Here is a 23,145-nt window from a genome sequence, read left to right as displayed (position 1 = left end):
TTCTAGGTCCCAAATATTAGCGATTTAGCTCCTTTAAGCTGCAATATGAAAATCATTTCTCGCCATATCTGACACAAATTTATAATAGGCCTAATTCATTATCAACATTGTAGCAGAATTTTGTGACCGTTCCTAAAACTAGAAGTAGAATATAAACTAGTACGTTATTTCTTTTACTAACCGAATAATTTTATTTGGACGCCTTGGGTCGTTCACGTTGTTTTTCGCCTCGTTCGACATATTTTTAAGATACTGGAACAGGAATATCAAAAGAATTGAACTTCTTCAACGTTGACTTTCTCACCGACACGAGTCAAATTTCCACCGGAAGTTGTCTTCTTTAACAGGAAGTAGCAAAAATAGGTAACTCTCAGCGAACTTCCGATTTCGTCTGCTCATAAAAATTAGTATTTAATAAATGTAATTAATGATAAAGTTGTTAGATTACATAAACATAATTTAATTCCTCCATATGTCTTAATCTTCAGATGGACGAACAAGAATTACGAGCCGAATTGGAGAAACAAGACGATGACGAGGTTTGTTGAACAGGATTACCATTGCCCTTATGGCTTTTGAACGAATATCACCAAAACATGTACACGAACACCATTCATGATTCAATGACCAATAGATACCTTCAGAAAAAAAATAAAAACAACCCATAATAGAAATGCTACGACTTTCTTTATTTTAAATCTAGAACATTTAATGGATTATACACAAATAATACAATTAAATTTTACCTAATTGTAATAAATATGGCTACGTCCTCCTGCAGCGGACCCTTCTTATTAAAGTAGCTAAGTCTCTAACTCAATATCATCCAAAATCTTCAACATTGAAAACACAAATTATTTGTCAATTTAAATGTACATTGATGCTGTGATCTTACCGGAAAAAGATGGGCTTCTGATATCCAATATTTAAGACAAAATAAACATTTTGCCATTGGTACACGAATCGTGTACCATAATGTGTTTCAGCCTCAGTTCTAGCAAGAGACTCTGGGAACGAGGCTAGGCATATTGCACCAAACCAAACGGCGTATGTAGACTGGAATAACCAGGTGCTAGAAATTTGCATTCAATTGAGACTGCGGGCTTATTTCGTGAAACATAACTGATTTGAAATTAGAGTAAAAACGGAAACCATTGAATGTATATCATACATTCATATTACAGTATTATATGAGTTGCGACCCACTTGTGTCAATTTCTAGGTCCTAAATGTTAGCGATTTAGCTCCTTTAAGGCTAAGGCGTATGAAAAAATCCTATAGAAAAATTGTAGACCCCTATGGAATTTTGTTGGATTCTATAGAATGCTATAGAATGCAACAGGAAAACAAATTCATTCTGTAGTTTTTTTCACATGACAATAGTTTTGTACAGGATTGGTAGATGATTTTTTTCTAAGTAGGCTATAATTTCCTGGCTGAAAGGTTTAAGTTTTGTATTTTTATCACACATTTGGAAATTTTATACAATTTCCCCGATTTGCTGTGAAGTGTACTGTTGCGGCCACGTATCTTCTTTGGCGACACATACTGAAATGGACTGGAGTGTACATCCCTGAAAAGCTTAAATAAAGTCTCTGTGGTGGAATTGAACCATTGCCTTTAATAGACTGGGTTTTTTTTCTTTATTTGTTTATCTTTTCAGGAGTTTGAAGATGCTGCAGAAAAGATTAATCTGTAAGTAGATATGGATTATAACAGATTAGTTCTATCATTAGTGATGGATAATAGATTAGGCCTATTCTATCATTAGTGATGGATAATAGATTACTTCTACCATTAGTGATAGGTAATGGATTACTGTCTTCTACCATTAGTGATAGGTAATAGATTACTTCTATCATTAGTGGTGGATAATAGATTACTGCTATCATTAGTGATGGATAATAATATATTACTTTTCTATCATTAGTGATGGATAATAGATTACTGCTATCATTAGTGATGGATAATAGATTACTGCTATCATTAGTGATGGATAATAGATTACTTCTATCATTAGTCGATGGATAATAGATTCCTGCTATCATTAGTGATGGATGATAGATTACTTCTATCATTAGTGATACTTAATAATAATAGATTACTTCTATCATTAGTGATGGATAATAGATTACCTCTGTCATTAGTGATGGTAAATAGATTACTGCTATCATTAGTGGTGGATAATAGATTACTGCTATCATTAGTGATGGATAATAATATATTACTTTTCTATCATTAGTGATGGATAATAGATTACTTCTATCATTAGTGATGGATAATAGATTACTGCTATCATTAGTGATGGATGATAGATTACTTCTATCATTAGTGATGAATAATAATAGATTACTTCTATCATTAGTGATGGATAATAGATTACCTCTGTCATTAGTGATGGATAATAGATTACTTCTATCATTAGTGATGAATAATAGATTACTTCTATCATTAGTGATGGATAATAGATTACTGCTATCATTAGTGATGGATAATAATAGATTACTTCTATCATTAGTGATGGTAAATAGATTACTGCTATCATTAGTGATGGATGATAGATTACTTCTATCATTAGTGATGGATAATAGATTACTTCTATCATTAGTGATGGATAATAATAGATTACTTCTATCATTAGTGATGGTAAATAGATCACTGCTATCATTAGTGATGGATAATAATAGATTACTTTTATCATTAGTAATGGATAATAATAGATTACTTCTACATTAGTGGGATATATTTCTTTGACGGAAGATATTCTACACAAAGTTATTTACCTTTATATTAAATTTAGAGCATTGGATTTTCCAAGCGATACGAAACCGGTCCAAAGTCCTTCTCTTTAAATGGAACCACCAGGTCAACAAAGATACACCACCAAAGTATGATAGACCTACTCATTCAGTTTCTTAACAGACTACAATCTGACCTCGGTCCTTAAAAAAGAGTCAAATTACAGGCCCAGGACTGTACATCACAGTTGATGCTTATGGCTAGTCCCCAGATCCATTCACTTGTTTTGATATTTGCTGTTTATTTCTTGCAATGTCTTTGTGTTTTGTCGTGTTCGCAGGTTTGATTTGTTTTGCACTTAGTGCAGTCCTCCTGCACTTACTAATACAATATAGTCACCTCTGTGTTCCGATTATCGAAACACTCTCGTCGAAATCTATACTGTCACATCAAACCTTATCACATCATATATTACAGGCCAAGTGATATGGACTTGGCAACGTCCATATCAGAGACAAGTATTGCCCTTAAGTTATTCCTTAATAACAAATTTACGGATGCGAAGGAGAGAATGGAACCACAGTAAGTCTTGTTTATAGTTTCATCTTATTAAAAATAAAAATATTATTGTGCAGGGTGTAGAGCCTGGCAAGTTACAGCATGTAGTCATCCCGATGAGTCGAAAACCAATTAAGGTCCTGTGTACACATTGGTGTGCACGTAAACCAATGAGAGTTGGAATTTGATATAAGAGTACGCCGTGGCGCAGGTACGGGACAATTCGTCCCCTGGCAACTTGTCTCCTGACAACTAATTCCCGGACAATTCGCTTTGACATATGAGCCTTTAGCAGTTGCAGGAAACTGAAGGTCCCGGAGAAAATCCACAAGGTTGGACAGGCAACCATGTCACATGACATGGAATGCTAGGTTCCCACTATCACGATTCGCACTACGATTGAAATCGTGGTTTTAATAGTGAAGTAATCGTGGTGATCCTATCAGGTCTTATCATATATTGAGGTTGGTCATAGCAATCGTGCTGATGGTATCGAAATGTACCAGAACGTATCTGCACGTACCAGATCGTTGGCTCGGTAGGGACAATCCTAATCTTACGCATCGCACGACAATGGGAACTTAGCATTAGACTGTATGGCCACCCAAACTTCCATATTCTAAGTCTGACTAATGAATGTAAAAATGTTTATTTAACCAGTCATGTATTCCACGTGACTCTATTTATCTCTTCCATGTGATTCTATTTATCTCTTCCATGTGATTCTATTTATATATTTGTGTATTCCATGTGATTCTATTTATATATTTGTGTATTCCATGTGATTCTATTTATATATTTGTGTATTCCATGTGATTCTATTTATATATTTGTGTATTCCATGTGATTCTATTTATATATTTGTAGTTCGTTGAAGAGTATGTATCCTGCTTTAGGTTATGGAACCATTTTATATCTTCAAGCTGTCATGACATTTGACATGGTAAGAGTATTATCCTTTCATCATTTTGTGAGGGCTAACACACCTGCCATGGTGGATGAAATGAAATAAAATGAAATGGGGTTTAACGTCCTACTGTTCTGCTCCTATACTGGGCTAATGAAGACGGGCCTACGCCATACAGTGTGCTATGAGGGAAATTTTGCATGGGCAGCAGCATTATCGCCTACTCTTATATCGAATTCCAACTGCCAGGGGATCTTTTACGTGCATTCCAATATATACACAGGACCTCAGTTCTGCTCCACTGACAAGGGAAAACCACACCGGAAAATCTGGATGAACTTTGTCGGCCAATGCAGGGATCAAACACCCGACCTCCTGGCTAGCGAGCCAGCGTCTTAACCACCTAGCCACCGTGGCTCCGCAATGGTGGATAAGTGCACCAAATGTAGGATTTAGACAAAGAGAGAGAGAGAAATGTGGTTTAACGTCCACTCGACACAAACTAATTCATTTCGGGACTAAGATATGGTTTAATTTTATTTCAATAATTCCCTTACGCGTAGTGGTCTTTAGCAGTGGGAGGAAACCGGAGGACCCGGAGAAAACCCACGAGGTTGGACAGGCGACCATACTCCTTGTCACGTACAACCGGGGATTCGAAACCATGCCAGTTGACTCAATGACAGGTCGTATGATACAGCACGCACATGCTAACCATTCGGCCATCCAACCCCCCAAGATTTAGACAAAGACCTGGCCGTTCTTGTTATAATAGTTAAAAAATAGATAATGCAAAATGTATATATTGAAAATTTCATTCAAATTACTTTATCCTGATTGAAGATATTAGCCTTTAAAGGTTTGTCAAGATGTGTGCATTGATTGTAACCATGGTATTGGTTGTTTGTGGCAAAGCCTCGCTGCTCCATTTTTAAATTAAATGGCCAAACTGTTCTAATCTACTTAAAATAAGAGCCATCTGATGACATCGAGAGTTGATAATGGTCTCGTCATAATGTTGTGTGATTGGAGACACCTAGATTGTTGTGTCTCTGTGTATTCTGTGATGGTTTGTATATCTGGAGACGCCCTAGATTGTTTTGTCTCTGTGGTGTATTGCGTGGTGGTTTGTATATCTGGAGACACCTCGATTGTTGTGTCTCTGTGTATTCTGTGAGTGTTTATATATCTGGAGACACCCTAGATTGTTCTGTCCTGTGTATTATGTGATTGTTTATATATCTTTTCTATTACAGACAGATATAGAAACAGCTATACAGACCATTAAAAAATCTGTTGCTGTTTGTAACAGATTTCGACGGAAAACAACCGTCATGGGGTCATTCCGTAAATCTTTAACCAAAGTTAATTACAACGATCTTTCAGAAGGTAAATTTTTCCTTATTAATTTAAGGGGTAGGGGAGGGCTGAGGTAGTCGAGTAGACTCTCTACTAGAATGTCCCAGGCTTGTATCCTAGGGTGGGGGTGGGGCTGGCAGGCTGCGGGAGTCGAGCAGACTCTCTACCAGAAAGTCTTGGGTTTGTGCCAAGACGAACCATCGTAGATTTTCAATCTTTGTTCCCATTTGCAAGGATTTGGATTCATTTGGATAAAAAAGAAGGCCATGAAAAATTTCCGAAAAATCCTTTTGAATGGAAGATTTAAAGAGGGATATATTAAACATTAATTAGACATTAATTAACTTATCCAGATCATAATCAACTCTTGATGGCATCAGATTCCTCTGATATTAAATAGAGTAGAATGGTTCAGCCATATGTTAATTTAATTTAAAAATGGAGGAGCGAGACTTAGCTTCGAACAACCAGTAAGGTGGTTGAAATTATTGCACACGTCTTGTCAAACCATCAAAGGCTAATAGCTTCGCTCGCAATAGAGTAATTTGAATGAAATTTTCAAATTATTCATTTTACATTATCTGTTTTCAAACTATTATAGCAAGAATGGCTAGGTCTTTATCTAAATCTTACATAATTATGTTTAAATGTTTGTTATATTTTTTAGAGGAAATCCATGCTGAAATATGTTATGCTGAATGTCTGTTGTTACGTGCATTACTCACGTTTATACAAGACGAGAATTTAATCAGTTTTGTTAAAGGTGGACTCAAAATACGTGAATGTTATAAAATATATAAGTAAGTAGAAATATTTAGTTAATTCATGGCCAGCTCCACAATCACTGAGTCACTGTGGCAGATTTTGTTATACTATGAAATTTATGAAAAAAAAAGGTGCCAACACCTAAAAAATTACACGATAATGTTTTTTGCTGGTTTCTGGTAGTATTTCACTGCCACAAGACGTCTTGGTTACTTAACTAGCTCCACAATCACTGAGTCACTGTGGCAGATCGTTATACCATGAAATTTATGAGAGAAAAAAAAAGGTGTCAATCCCTAAAAAATTACACAACAAGGTTTTTTGCTGGTTTCTGGTAGTATTGAGTGTACTGAATAACATCTTGAAAGTTTACCAAAATGGAAAGAGTTTATTTCATCAGTTTTCACATATATTTGAAATGAAATGAAACAGTACTTAACATCCTACTGGGCTAATGAAGACGGGCATACAACGGCACTACGGCCTACTCTTATATTAAATTTCATCTGTCAGTATCAGAATATTGGAATTATGTCACTCAAGATCATTTCACAAAGTTTTTTGTGGTGGGCCTAAATAGTATATATATTTAATTTGAATAAGAAGATCCTAGTCTGTCAAAACATCAAACTTGTTAAGATCTATACCCCAACACTCATTCACTATCTTTTTGGTGTTATCATGGCCCCTATAATACGGTTGGACCTTGGTGTAACGGCAAGAAACAATTTTATAATAGTTTTCAAACAAATCTACTTACGTGTCAGTCTTGTCGGCCATTTCTGAACTATCCCCACTGCATGGTACGGATGGTCACAACCGCATTTTGAACTAAATGTCATTCACATGCAGATAGTTCAACATCAGGGCCTCCACAGTTAGCGATCCAGCATCTTACTCACTGACCCACTGTACAACCGAACCAACTTTTACAGTTGTAATCCGATGAAGAATAGGCAGAAGCGCATTTTTATATAGTCTTCACCGTCTTTTATATAGTCTACACTGTCTTTTATATAGTCTACACTGTCTTTTATACAGTCTACACCGTCTTTTATATAGTCTACACTGTCTTTTATATAGTCTACACCGTCTTTTATACAGTCTACACTGTCTTTTATATAGTCTACACTGTCTTTTATATAGTCTACACTGTCTTTTATACAGTCTACACCGTCTTTTATATAGTCTACACTGTCTTTTATACAGTCTACACCGTCTTTTCTACACTGTCTTTTATATAGTCTACACCGTCTTTTATATAGTCTACACTGTCTTTTATACAGTCTACACTGTCTTTTATATAGTCTACACTGTCTTTTATATAGTCTACACTGTCTTTTATATAGTCTACACTGTCTTTTATACAGTCTACACCGTCTTTTATATAGTCTACACTGTCTTTTATATAGTCTACACTGTCTTTTATATAGTCTACACTGTCTTTTATACAGTCTACACTGTCTTTTATATAGTCTACACTGTCTTTTATACAGTCTACACCGTCTTTTATATAGTCTACACTGTCTTTTATATAGTCTACACCGTCTTTTATACAGTCTACACCGTCTTTTATATAGTCTACACTGTCTTTTATATAGTCTACACCGTCTTTTATATAGTCTACACTGTCTTTTATATAGTCTACACTGTCTTTTATATAGTCTACACTGTCTTTTATATAGTCTACACTGTCTTTTATACAGTCTACACTGTCTTTTATATAGTCTACACTGTCTTTTATACAGTCTACACTGTCTTTTATATAGTCTACACTGTCTTTTATATAGTCTACACTGTCTTTTATACAGTCTACACTGTCTTTTATATAGTCTACACTGTCTTTTATACAGTCTACACCGTCTTTTATATAGTCTACACTGTCTTTTATATAGTCTACACCGTCTTTTATACAGTCTACACCGTCTTTTATATAGTCTACACCGTCTTTTATATAGTCTACACTGTCTTTTATATAGTCTACACTGTCTTTTATATAGTCTACACCGTCTTTTATATAGTCTACACTGTCTTTTATATAGTCTACACTGTCTTTTATATAGTCTACACTGTCTTTTATACAGTCTACACTGTCTTTTATATAGTCTACACTGTCTTTTATACAGTCTACACCGTCTTTTATATAGTCTACACTGTCTTTTATATAGTCTACACCGTCTTTTATACAGTCTACACCGTCTTTTATATAGTCTACACCGTCTTTTATATAGTCTACACTGTCTTTTATACAGTCTACACCGTCTTTTATATAGTCTACACTGTCTTTTATATAGTCTACACCGTCTTTTATATAGTCTACACTGTCTTTTATATAGTCTACACCGTCTTTTATATAGTCTACACTGTCTTTTATACAGTCTACACCGTCTTTTATATAGTCTACACTGTCTTTTATATAGTCTACACCGTCTTTTATATAGTCTACACTGTCTTTTATATAGTCTACACTGTCTTTTATATAGTCTACACCGTCTTTTATATTGTCTACACTGTCTTTTATACAGTCTACACCGTCTTTTATACAGTCTACACTGTCTTTTATATAGTCTACACTGTCTTGTTAGTGTTTATTTTGGGATTATTCATTGAGATCCACACTGACCTGCACCATTCCAGGGATTCTTCAGCCCACTATTGTTACTCAACCTGATTTCATTGGCTAAGCCTTCACACCATTCAGAACACGTCAACGATAACAACTCTTCCATTTTGAACTATAAAAACGGAATGAAATATGATCTGTGTTTTACTCAGATTGTATTGTTACTGTTAGTCTTAGAATTATTTTATATTTTTAATTGATGTTTATTTCATTATTTTAGAGAATGCAATAAAATATTAAAATCAAGGAAATGGACGGATGAAGAACATCGGTTACATTTTGAGAGTGGAGTAAGGATGGGTGTTGGTGCCTTTAATTTGGTAAGTTTATTTGTTAGGGTTGGAGCATGGTGCCTTTAATTGTTAAAAGGCTTATTAATTTGGTAGATTTATTTGTTAGGATTGGAGCATGGTGCCTTTAATTGTTAGAAGGCTTATTGCATGGGGGATGGTGGGTGTCTTTATTTTGTTAGACTTATTGGTTATTATTGTTATATTATTACAGTCTGTTACAGATATATGATTACAGTATGTTATTATAGATATATGATTACAGCTTGTTATTACAGATATATGATTATAGCCTGTTATTATAGATATATGATTACAGTATGTTATTATAGATATATGATTACAGTATGTTATTATAGATATATGATTACAGCTTATTATTGTAGATATATGATTACAGCTTGTTATTATAGATATGTGATTACAGCTTGTTATTATAGATATATGATTACAGCTTGTTATTGTAGATATATGATTTCAGCTTGTTATTGTAGAAATATTATTATTATGATTACAGTTTGTTATTACAGATATATTATTATTATGATTACAGATGATCTCATTATTACCTGGTAAAGTTATGAAGTTGTTGGAATTTGTAGGATTTTCTGGCAACAAGGTTAGTATTAATAATTCTATGATAGATTAATTGGGTAGTTGGTCAAGTGGTTCTGACTTCTCTACATAAAGGGTTGTTGGGTGGTCTAGTGGTTTAACATGTACACATGAAACCATAAGGTATGTCATTGAGTCAAGTGATGTGGTTTCAATTCCCCGCTTGTACATGACAAGGTATAGGGTCGCCTGTCCAACCTATAACTGACTGAAGTAACGAGCGATAACAGATACTTGGGCGAATTTCTGCTCACTGATAATTCCTTCGAAGACCAAAAGTTGTCTCATCTGACAAACCAATATTTTACACATTGCCTTATTATCAATGAAAATGTTGGCCTATCTATGTCATAATACCTTGATGTAGTTACAGGTTGTTGGGTGACCGAATGAAATAACATAATACCTTTATATTGTTACAGAGGGGTGTTTGACCGAATGATCTAAGATGTGTTTATTTGACCACAAGGTCTGTCATTGTGTCAAGTGGTTTGGTTTTGATTCCAGGCTTGTACTTGACAATCCAACCTCATGGGTTTTCTCCGGGTCCTCCGGTTTCCTCCCACTGCTAAAGACCCCTACGCGCAAGCGACTTATTGAAATAAAATTTAACCATATGTTAGTCCCGAAATGACCTAGTTTGTGTCGTGTGGACATTAAACCCCATTTCTCTCTCTCTGTACTTGACAAGGTGTAGATCATCTGTCCAAGCTTGTGGGTTATTTCCTCATCCTGAAATAACCTAGTTTGTAAGTCTCTCTCTCTCTCTCTCTCTCTCTCTCTCTTTCTCTCATATTCATGAGCTATATGGTAATTCACGAAAATACTTTACACCACTTTGTGTTATATTTTCAGCAATTAGGTTTATCTGAATTAGAGAATGGTTGTAAGATGCAGAGTAGTTTACGAGGACCGTTGTGTTCTATAGTACTGGTGGCATATCATACAGTTGTAACATATGTTCTAGGTAAAGTATTGTTCTATAGTACCGGGAGCCACGATGGCTAAGAGGGTAGGACGCTGGCTCGCTGGCCTGGAGGTCGGGTGTTCGATCCCTGCATTGGCCGAGATAGTTCATCAGGATTTTCCGACGTGGTTTCCCCTTGTCAGTGGTACAGGATGGAGGGCCTGACAAGGACAAATGTCTAGTCATTTGGATGAGACAAAAAAACGAGCTCCTGTGTATACATTGGCATGCACGTAAAAGATTCCTTGGCAGTGTGAGTTCGATATAAGAGTAGGCCATAGTGCCACTGTCCAGGCAAAATTTCTCTCATAGCACACTGTATGGCGTATGCCCCTCTTCATTAGCCAGTCGAAGCAGAACAGTAGGATGTTAAACCCCATTTCATTTCATTTTCTGTTCTATAGTACACAATTTCCCAACAGAATGATTAATTAAAGCGGAAATTGCAAATTTTCAAGTTATATTTTTAAAATGTATTAAAATAAAGCCTTAAAATAGATGGTATCTATAAACAGTCCTACCTTGTTAAAGAATAATCCTATTAATCCTGTAATTCGCTATTGCCAGCTGAGAAATTGGCAAAAATATCATTTTTAACTTCAAATTCCAACGTTGGAAAATGGCTGCCCTATGTTGTCAATAGCAAAACAGAGGAGGTAATTGTGTTGTTATTTCCTGTGTCATAGATTTTTAAGGGTGGGAAATAATGCCCATGATCGTATAATAGTGATTTGAAAACCTATTGAGCAAAAGACATAGAAATAGTTATGTTTTGACTTTCTTAGAAAATTTGAAATTCTCGCTTTAATTGACACCGTTAGTGAAAGTAAACAGTTGTCAACCCAACACACATCTAATCTACGAACCCAATATTTGGGGGATTCTTAATAAACTTGATCAATTTGTCAACAATGGTTTGAAACTCCTGTTAAAACAGCACAACTACACGATTCCCACGTTGTAGTGTAAAGTATTGTTCTATAGTGGTAGCGTTAAGAACTCTCGACAATGTAGGCAAGATTCTCCAGTCAGATTGCTAGCTGTACCTAACATATATAAATATCACCGAGTAGTCAAGATTCTCCAGTCAGATTGCTAGCTGTACCTAACATATATAAATACCACTGAATAGGCAAGATTACCCAGTCAGATTGCTAGCTGTACCTAACATATATAAATACCACTGAATAGGCAAGATTACCCAGTCAGATTACTAGCTGTACCTAACATATATAACTGGACATTTATTAAAAATTTCAACATAAACTTTTAACAGGTACAAATCTTCTGTTGTCTGTTATTTTATTATACACAGAAATTTCTCTTTTCTGTGTTTATATTTTAATAAATGTCCAGTTATACAGTGAACTCTGTCACTTCTGACTGAGGAATCTTGCCTACTCAATAGCATTAAGGCCTAGACTTCATCAATTTCAAACTGTCAATATTCTATAACATGCACGTCAGCGACAGGTGCCTTCAATTTGTGCCTGACATTGTCAGCGACCAGCACCTTATATTCAAGCTTCTGTATATTTTTATAATATATCAATATATCTTGTAGGACTGGGTGATGGAGATATTGAATTAGCATCGGAAATATTAAAACCATGTTTAATGAATTATCCTAAGGTAAATCTTTCTATATCTAATATTTCCTATTAAATAGTTTTTCTATATCTAATATTTCCTATTGAATAATCTTTATATATCTAATATTTCCTATTAAATAATCTTTCTATATCTAATATTTCCTATTAAATAATGTTTCTATATCTAATATTTCCTATTAAATAATGTTTCTATATCTAATATTTCCTATTAAATAATGTTTCTATATCTAATATTTCTTATTGAATAGTCTTTCTATATCTAATGTTTCTTATTAAATAATCTTTCTATATCTAATATTTCCTATTAAATAGTTTTTCTATATCTAATATTTCCTTTTAAATAATGTTTCTATATCTAATATTTCCAATTAAAGATACATTATGGAAGATTCGATAACGAGTTGGCAGTTCTCACTATAATAGTTAAAAACTAGATAAGTCAGTACGATAAACATCATAGGCTCAATTATCCATTTAATCCTTATGCAGTAAATCGGCTCATAATCCACTAAAGATCACATGCTAGCGATGCCATCTAGAGTTGATTATGGCCTGGATAAGTTAATTAATGTCTAATTAATAATTTAGATAACATTTCAGGCCTAAAGAAAGAGCTGCAATAGACAGATTTAGCTCTTGTATAATGTATGTTTCATATGATTAGTACAATGACATCATTATTAATGTGACGTCATAATGTATGTTTAAATAATATTTCTATATCTAATATTTCATATTAAACAATCTTTCTATATATAATGTTTCATATTAACTTTGTTTATAAAACACAAAATAATGTATATGAATATAATCACTGTTACAAGTATTCTCCTATTGTTCTTAAGCATAAATGTATATAGATCCATTTATGATATCCATATTATGCTTGATAACTACTATTGTTGAAACATTACTCATATTTTACTTGATAACAGCTAGATCATCATTGTTGAAACATTGCGAGGGCCACAGTGGCTCGGCGAGTAGGATGGAAGGCCTGGCAAATTTGATATAAGAGTAGGACATAGTGCTACTGTCCGGGCAAAATTTGACTCATAACATGTATGGCGTATGCCTGTCTTCATTTGCCCTGAACAGTGTTAAACCCCATTTCATTTCATTTAAAATTAATTATTAGTATAAAAGTCTTGTGTTTTGGTGATTTGATGTATTACTTTAATTACTCCTACAATTAGCAAGGTATTTAAATCATTTATATGTACAAAAATCCATTTCCGTGCATTATCCATATTGTCCTCCATAAAGACTGTTTAATCCTATAATATTCAGTCATTATATTCATTTCTATTTTGTGGATTAGATTTGATACAATCCTGTTCCACTGGGCGTAATACGAAGTCAGCGATCAACGTGCCTATATCAGTATGGGCACCTCATAAAGCCGAGTGATATTGGTTAGACCTGTGATATATTTGATATATTATTTTATTGTTTTTTTTAGGGTGCTTTATTCTTGTTTTTTGCTGGTCGAATTGAAGAAGTAAAGGGCAACATTGATGAGGTAAGTTTTATTAGGTGTTAAATCTGAAGATGGGTTGTAGACCTTTCTAGCATACTGTACCGTATCACAGCATATACATACTGTACCATATCACAACATACATTCTATACCACATCACAGCATACATACTATATCACAGCATACATACTGTACCAATCACAATACATACTGTACCATATCACAATACATACTATACCATATCACAGCATACATACTGTACCATATCACAGCATACATACTGTACCATATCACAGCATACTGTACCATATCACAACATATATACTGTACCATATGACAGCGAAACCAGTTAAATGATATAGAAGATAAACAACCCAGAATATCAAGATCATGTAGTAAGTAAATAAACCTGATTGTTGTTCAAGTGGTGAATAACAGGATGGCTCTTCTTGTTATTCACCTCTAATATCCCCTTATTCGTTATTTACCACTTGAACAACAATCTGGTTTATTTACTGACTATACATCATTTATCCAGTATTATTCTACAGCTAGGGAACACCTTGCAATCTGTTGTTGTCCAGTTGTCGTTTTTATTTAAATCCTGAAGATACCTGAACACCTTCGTATGTGAATCCTGAATAAAGAGGTGAAAAACGAATAACAAACAACTCAATATTTGCTGCTTGAACAACTATTTGGATTGTTTTTATCCCGCGCCGAACGAAGTTAGGGAGGGATATTGAAATGGGGTTCGTCCGTCCGATTTCGTTTCCGGAGCATATCTCATAAACCATTCAAGATATCTTTCTGAAACTTTGCACACATATCAACCTATTACAGTAGTTGTGCCTTTTGCTATTTAGGAATTTCTGGGATTTTTATTTCTTTGTATTTCCATGGAAACAAAAATGACTTAGTTTTTGATGTACAATTTTGTTTCCGGAGCATATCTCATAAACGGTTCAAGATATCTTTCTGAAACTTTGCACACACATCAACCTATTACAGTAGTTGTGCCTTTTGCTATTTAGGAATTTCTTGGATTTATATTTTTTGTGTTTCCATGGAAACAAATTTGACTTAGTTTTTGGTGTACAATTTTGTTTCCGGAGCATATCTCATAAACGGTTCAAGATATCTTTCTGAAACTTTGCACACACATCAGTCCATTACAGTAGTTGTGCCTTTTGCTATACAGGAATTCCTGGGATTGATATTTTGTGTGTTTCCATGGAAACAAATTTTACTTAGTTTTTGGTGTACAATTTTGTTTCTGGAGCATATCTCATAAATCGTTCAAGATATCTTCATGGCACTTATTTTGAATTTCTCAGATTTGATAATTTTATCCATGGAAACACATTTGACTGTTCAAGATACCTTTAAAATAATTTTACCCATTATTTTATTTTCTGAAATCCAGCCTTCCGTCCTGATTTTGTATCTGGAGCATATTTTATTATCTGTTCAAGAAATCTTTTTAAAACTTTGTACAAACATTAACCTATTATAGTATTTTATTTTCTGATGTATAAGTTTATTGTTTAACATACAGCAGCTAATTGAGGTAGGCAAAGGTTGTTGTGCAAACCTTACAGGGAGTAGCGACCCTGCCTTGCCGAGCTACTGTGATCAGAGTATGAAATTCTGTGAATTGATATTCCATGTGTCGGAATATGAGATTTGTCTAAAGTTCCAGTTCCCTCCACTTGCAAAATATCTCTATTTTCTATGTAGTTATGTCTAATTTTTAAAACCAGAGCTTAATGTCATAAATTATCTCAAATCTTCTAGTAAATATCAATCAGTCATTAGTTTTCAGAAATAGAGAGCAATATCTACTAAACAGGGCCACAATATTAGGACCAGTGACACTGTTTGCGAAATCTGATACATTTTTATATTGATTACCAATAGCATAAACAAGTTATTTTTCCTTATTTCTTCCAAACAAGTGCAAGGGCGCGGGATGTTGATGACTAGTCATCTTGTTGTCATTTGCTGTGTTTTATGCTTCTGGAGGATACTTAACTTTCATCATTCCAGTGATGGCTAGTTAAATATAACAAATAACAAGGCAGCGTATCCCACATTATTCGCCAATAGGGACCATCTAGAGTACTGTACTAGCAGACTGTTTCAACAAATCTCTGTGAAACGATATAGGATCTGTGTTTTAAGCAGATTGTCCAAGATTTGTATATTTTGATAATTATAGGCTGTCTATAACTTTGGATATTTTTGATGATTTCAGGCTATTTATAAATTTGGATATTTTTGATGATTTCAGGCTATTTATAAATTTGGATATTTTTGATGATTTCAGGCTATTTATAAATTTGGATATTTTTGATGATTTCAGGCTATTTATAAATTTGGATATTTTTGATAATTTCAGGCTATTTATAAATTTGGATACTTTTGATAATTTCAGGCTGTTTATAAATTTGGATATTTTTGATGATTTCAGGCTATTTATAAATTTGGATACTTTTGATAATTTCAGGCTATTTATAAATTTGGATATTTTTGATGATTTCAGGCTATTTATAAATTTGAAGAATCTATAGATTCCCAGTCTGAATGGAGACAGTTTCATCATTTATGTTTCTGGGAGTTGATGTGGTGCCATTGGTACGTATAATCCTGAGGGGGGTGGGGATGGGATGATGTGGTGCCATTGGTATGTATGATCCTGAGGTGGGGAGGAGGGGAGTTGATGTGGTGTCATTGGTACGTATGATCCTGTGGTGGGGTAGGTGGGAAAGGGGGTTGATGTGGTGTCATTGGTACGTATAATCCTGGAGGGGGGAGGGGAAGGGAGTTGATGTGGTGCCATTGGTACGTATGATCCTGGAATGGGGAGGAGGGGGGTTGATGTGGTGCCATTGGTACGTATAATCCTGTGGTGGGGTAGGTGGGAAAGGGGGTTGATGTGGTGTCATTGGTACGTATGATCCTGAGGTGGGGAGGAGGGGAGTTTATGTGGTTCCATTGGTACGTATAATCCTGGAGTGGGGAGGAGGGGGTTGATGTGGTGCCATTGGTACGTATAATCGTATGGTGGGGTAGGTGGGAAAGGGGGTTGATGTGGTGTCATTGGTACGTATGATCCTAAGGTGGGGAGGAGGGGAGTTGATGTGGTGCCGTTGGTACGTATGATCCTGAGGTGGGGAGGAGGGGAGTTGATGTGGTGCCATTGGTACGTATAATCGTATGGTGGGGTAGGTGGGAAAGGGGGTTGATGTGGTGTCATTGGTACGTATGATCCTAAGGTGGGGAGGAGGGGAGTTGATGTGGTGCCGTTGGTACGTATGATCCTGAGGTGGGGAGGAGGGGAGTTGATGTGGTGCCATTGGTACGTATGATCCTGAGGGGGGAGGGGAAGGGAGTTGATGTGGTGCCATTGGTACGTATGATCCTGAGGTGGGGAGGAGGGGAGTTGATGTGGTGTCATTGGTACGTATAATCCTGAGGGGGGAGGGGAAGGGAGTTGATGTGGTGCCATTGGTACGTATGATCCTGAGGTGGGGAGGAGGGGAGTTGATGTGGTGTCATTGGTACGTATAATCCTGAGGGGGGAGGGGAAGGGAGTTGATGTGGTGCCATTGGTACGTATGATCCTGAGGTGGGGAGGAGGGGAGTTGATGTGGTGCCATTGGTACGTATGATCCTGAGGTGGGGAGGAGGGGAGTTAATGTTGTGTCATTGGTACGTATAATCCTGGGGTGAGGAGGAGGGGAAGGGAGTTGATGTGGTGTCATTGGTACGTATAATCCTGAGGGGGGGGGAAGGGGGTTGATGTGGTATCATTGGTACGTATGATCCTGTGGTGGGGTGGGTGGGAAAGGGGGTTGATGTGGTGTCATTGGTACGTATAATCCTGAGGTGGTTTGGGGAGGGGAGGAGAGAGGAGGGGATGGGGGTTGATGTGGTGTCAGTGGTACGTATAATTCACCATATAATCCTGGGTTGGGGGGTGAGGGAGGGACGGGGCCAATGTATAATCCTGGGATGGGTGGGGAGGAGGGTTGATATAAAGGTGATGGGGGCGCTGTGTTACTCAGTTTACTGTATGATATACTTAACATTCATAACTGAAATAATTGGATAAAATGGGGTTAATGTAAACAGGTATACACCATCTTGTTTGTCATGACCCCCCTCCCATCCCCCACCCTTATGTGTGTTGTAAACACAATTTAACAAATCCCAGGATGATGAAAGATTGTAAGATTGCAGTGCTTGTAAGACAGTGGCCTAAATATCATTCTCCTTGGGGTCCCCTAGAACATGAGGCTGTATGTTTCAGCCTACCAAACCTATAGGTAAATCTGGAACTGTACACAGAGGAAGTACAGCCTCCTCTTAATTCAATTTTCAACTGCTAAAGGATATTTAGATTTCCATCAATGCCATGCATAGTATATGAATAAATCTGGAAGATAGTATATATATAGAAGTATGTAAATATATCTATAAATGTCCTATACAGAATATTACCAGTAATTATTTTGTTTTAAAAGATACATCTATAACAGCTTCATAATTAATATATTGAAAATTTCAGTCAAATCACTTTGAATTTTTCAAAATATAGTCTTGATTGTAATGTACCATATTGCTGCTAAAATAAACAAAGTCTTTATTTTTAAATTATTAACCACAATAGTTCATTCAGATTTTCCGGCGTGGTTCCCCCTTGTCAGTGATGCAGGACAGAGGACTTGGCAAGGGACAACGTATAGTCCTTCAGATGGGACAAAAAACCAAGGTCACGTCTACACATTGGCATGCACGTTAAAGATCGCTTGACAGTTGGAATTCAATATAAGAGTAGGCTGTAGTGCTGCTGTCCGGGCAAAATTTCCCTCATAGCACACAGTATGGCATTTACCTATCTTCATTAGCCCAGTCAGGAGCAGAACAGTAGGATGTTAAACCCCATTTCATTTCATTTCAATTTAGATTATTAAATTTTGCATCTGTTCTAATCCCTTGAATATCTGATTGTCTAGAGAGTTGGTTGTAGATTCAGACATTTTTAAATCTGTTTTGTAGTTTTAAAGGTGATTGGTTATTAGCTATGAAATATGCTGAACGATTATGTCGTGAGAGTCGATGGAGTAAAGCCACGTACACCTATCAAAAGGCAGCTTTTCTAACGATGTGTGATGACCAATCAGAACATACCATAGCACATGTAACGTACCTCTTCAGGTAGGAAATAACTATTCTTGGGATTGAGAGTATTAAATTCTCGAACATTCAGTCAGGTGTCCCATAAAAGATAAATTTACCCACATTTCCCTGCATAACTTAAGAATAAATTTATTCCTATGGAATTCGATGAGGAATATGAGAAAACAAAATCCCCCCCCCCCCCAACACACACACATTCTCCCTTAAACTACATTCCTATCTTGTCCTATCATAGCTAAAACATGTTTCTTCTTCCTATCCTGTCCTATCTTAATACTGTCAAATCATAGCTAAAACAAGTTTGTTCTTCCTATCTCATCCTATCATAACTAAAACATGTTTGTTCTGCCTATCTATTCTCATCATAACTAAAACATGTTTGTTCTTCCTATCCTATCCTATCATAGCTAAAACATGTCTCTTCTTCCTATCTTGTCCTATCATAGCTAAAACATGTTCTTTTGTAATTATAAATATTTATTTAGATTTTTTTATTTTTTTAAAGTGAAGTACCAAACTTGAAACAGAGGATAGCAGGGAAGTCCCTCCCATTCGAAAAATTTGCAGTGGCCAAAACTTTGAGATATGCTGAACAGAAAGAAAGATTGACACTACCAGCTCTAGTAAGTGTATTGACCAATGAAATGGGATTTAACGTCCTACTGGGAGCCACGGTGACTAAGTGGGTAAGACGCTGGCTTGCTAACCTGGAGGTTGGGTGTTCGATCCCTGCATTGGCCGAAAAAATTCATCCTGATTTTCCGGCGTGGTTCCCCCTTGTCAGTGGTGCTGGATGGAGGGCCTGACAAGGACAGCTGTCTAGTTGTTCAGATGGAGCGAAAAACCGAGGTCTCGTTTATTCATTGGCTTGCATGTTAAAGATCCTTTGGCAGTTGGAATTTGATATAAGAGTAGGCCATATGCCTGCCTTCATTAGCCCAGTATAGGAGCAACATGACATTTAACGTCCTACTGTTCTGGTTCTGTTCAGATTGGGCTAATGAAGACAGGCATTCATCATACAGTATGCTATAAGGGAAATTTTGCCCAAACAGCGGCGCTACTCTTATATTGAATTCCAACTGCTAAGGGATATTTTACGTGCACACCAGTGTGTAAACAGAACCTTGGGTCATTCTATTGCTGACAGGCATATGGGTCACTCTATGTCAAATCACCCAAAAATATGAAAAGGCCGTAAACTGCATGTCGTGATTTGACAAGTAATGATCCATATACCCTGCAATTCGCTGTGAGTTATATAAACCCAGGCATTCTGTTCTAAATGGAAAAAGATTTGCTTTTTAACGATTTTGAAGATTAAATGGGCTTTAGTATGCAATATTTCACTACCTGTATATGCATGTCAACTTTAATTCTTCCTGTAGTCAGTAGCAACTAGCTGAGACAGAGGGTCATCACTGTAACCCGGGTATCATTTAATCTTGTGTATTTAGAACTAATTTCTTTCACATTCATTTAATATCAAATCACTGCAAATTGTTTAAATTGAATGGTCAGCTTTAAACTGGACACAAGTACAAATCAGATGATTTTTGGTGATTTTTAACAAAAATTTGATATTAAACGAATGTGACAGAAATTAGTGCTACATACACAAGATTAAATGACACCCAGATTACAGTGTCAGTTGACCTTGTTTTAGCCAATGTCTGTTATTTTCAGGAATTAATCTATGTATGGAATGGTTTTAATATTATCGGTCAGAAAATGTCTCTGTTGGATCCCATGTTGACTATTATAGAACAAACAATTAATCAACTCCAAAATAAAAAAGGTAAATAAATAAATAATACAACATGTCCATTTGTAGCTAGGGGGTTGGGTGGCCGAATGGTATGCTGACCCAGTGCCTAGGGAGCACCGCTTGTAAACCAACGTCTTATAGATTAGTTGGTTGGTTGGGTGGCTCAATGGTTAGCGTGTGCCCACTGTATCATAAAGTCTGTAATATAAGTAGGGTTGATATATTCAGGCAAATTATATTTGCCTTGTGTGTCCGCTTCACTGAAGCATTTGCCTGAATGTAGAATTTATTAGCTAATCACCACAAATATCGAGAAGTCACATGATTGTTTGAAGACATGGTCGCTGCCATGTTTAATCATGTGACGTGAAAGTTCATGTAATCAACTGGTGGATCAAGCGAAGGATTTGCCTTATGTGTGCACTCATTCGGCTGTAATTCGGCGTTGATTAATTCGGTGCTGATTGATTTGGATAGTGTTTACTGTTTATGATACCGGTAATAAATGTAAATATGTTTATTTTGTAGACGAGTATATATATTTCTATGATGACTATGGATTAGCTCTGTTATTAAAAGGTGTATGTTTATATCATAGAGGACAACTGTTTCAAGCTAATCAGTGCTTTATAGAACTTATTTCATAGTAAGTTATCATATATTACACATCTCAATAATACATAGTAAGTTGTTATATATTATATATCTATATAATGCATAGTAAGTTCCCCAGTTGTACGTGACAAGGAGTAGGGTCGCCTGTCCAACCTCGTGGGTTTTCTCCGGGTCCTCAGGTTTCCTCCCACTGCTAAAGACCCCTACGCGCAAGCGAATTATTGAAATAAAATTAAACCATATGTTAGTCCCGAAAAGACCTAGTTTGTGTTGAGTGGACGTTAAACCCCATTTCTCTCTCTCTCTCGCATAGTAAGTTATCATATATTACATATCTTTATAATACATAGTAAGTTATCATATATTACATATCTTTATAATACATAGTAAGTTATTATATATTACATATCTTTATAATACATAGTAAGTTATCATATATTACATATCTTTATAATACATAGTAAGTTATTATATATTAATGGCTAACGTGTGCACATTGGATCATATGATCTGTCATTGAGTCAAGTGACCTGACAACGAGTGAGGTCGCCTATCCAACATCGTGGGTTTTTTCTGGGTCAACAGGTTTCCTCCCACTGCTACAGACCCCTACACGCAATCGAATTATTGAAATAAAATTGAACCATATGTTAGTCCCTGAATGACCTAGTTTGTGTTGTGGACGTACAACCCTATTAAACCACATTTCATTTTATGACCTAGATTGTGTCGAGTGGATGTTAAAATCTCTCTCTCTCAATAGCCTTGTTGATACAACAATGGATGACCTTAAACGATATAAGTTAGTCCCGAAATGAGTAGGACGTTAAACCCCATTTCATTTCATTTCATTTAGTCCCAAAATGACGTAGTTTGTGTCGTGGACGTACAACCTTTTTTCTCTCTCATGAGTAGGACGTTAAACCCCATTTCATTTCATTTCATTTAGTCCCAAAATGACGTAGTTTGTGTCGTGGACGTGCAACCTTTTTTCTCTTTAGCTTTGTTGATACAACAATGGATGACGTTAAACCATATTTCATTTTATTTGTTTGTTTTAGTGAGAAACAGATTAAACAAGATCTGTACCTGATTCCGTACGCTCATGTTGAAATGGCCAGAATTTGTTTGAAAAATGAAGAATTTGAAGAAACAAAAACTATCCTGGGGAAAACAAAGTAAGTACTTAATCAAAAGGAGAGAATGTTAGTCAAAATGACGCCAGAAATACAATTATATAATTGTGTTATGTGTTGTTCATATTCAGTTAGGGAGCCAGCCATGGTGGCTAAGTGGTTAAGCCGTTTAGTCCCTGTATTGGTCCAGAAAGTTCATTGGGATTTTTCCGACGTGGTTTCCGCTTTGTCTTTGGTGCAGGATGACAGAGGGTCTGACAAGGACAGCTGTCTAGTCATTCGGATGAGACGAAAAACCGAGGTCCTGTGTATACATTGGCATGCACGTAAAAGATCCCTTGACAGTTGGAATTCGAAATAAGAATAAGTCATAGTGCCGCTGCCCTTTGCAACATTTTCCTCATAGCGCACTGTATGGCGTTAAACCCCATTTCATTTTATTTTATTTCATATTCAGTGACTAAATGCTACATTAACAATTTAGGTGATTCATGGTTTCATGTGT

The 23,145-nt window shown here is 35.9% G+C and overlaps 1 protein-coding gene across 1 annotated transcript; it reads left to right on the top strand.

Annotated features, from left to right (window-relative positions):
- Positions 1-428: 428 nt before the first annotated feature.
- On the top strand, positions 429-21,536 carry LOC126818290 (tetratricopeptide repeat protein 39B). Its single transcript, XM_050545622.2, has 16 exons — positions 429-539; positions 1,664-1,695; positions 3,217-3,321; positions 4,165-4,240; positions 5,461-5,593; positions 6,231-6,363; positions 9,172-9,271; positions 9,795-9,860; positions 10,712-10,823; positions 12,388-12,455; positions 13,899-13,958; positions 16,462-16,553; positions 18,981-19,139; positions 19,627-19,744; positions 20,808-20,919; positions 21,418-21,536. Exons 1-16 carry the CDS (start codon positions 489-491, stop codon positions 21,534-21,536), a joined length of 1,536 nt encoding a protein of 511 aa, XP_050401579.2. The 5' UTR covers positions 429-488.
- The last annotated feature ends 1,609 nt before the right edge of the window (positions 21,537-23,145 follow it).

This window comes from Patella vulgata, chromosome 4 (genome assembly GCF_932274485.2).
Source record: "Patella vulgata chromosome 4, xgPatVulg1.2, whole genome shotgun sequence".
NCBI classification, from domain to species: domain Eukaryota; kingdom Metazoa; phylum Mollusca; class Gastropoda; family Patellidae; genus Patella; species Patella vulgata.
The sequence above is the reverse complement of the archived record's forward strand: the minus strand, read 5'-3'. Positions and strand labels throughout refer to the sequence as shown.

What these genes read in the sequence shown, in the direction of transcription:
- LOC126818290 (XM_050545622.2), top strand. Translation starts at nt 489, where the DNA reads ATGGACGAACAAGAATTACGAGCCGAATTGGAGAAACAAGACGATGAC. An exon ending in TAAAGGGCAACATTGATGAG is followed by an intron (nt 13,959 to 16,461) that starts GTAAGTTTTATT and finishes TGATGATTTCAG; the next exon opens with GCTATTTATAAATTTGAAGA. An exon ending in GAGTTGATGTGGTGCCATTG is followed by an intron (nt 16,554 to 18,980) that starts GTACGTATAATC and finishes TCTGTTTTGTAG; the next exon opens with TTTTAAAGGTGATTGGTTAT.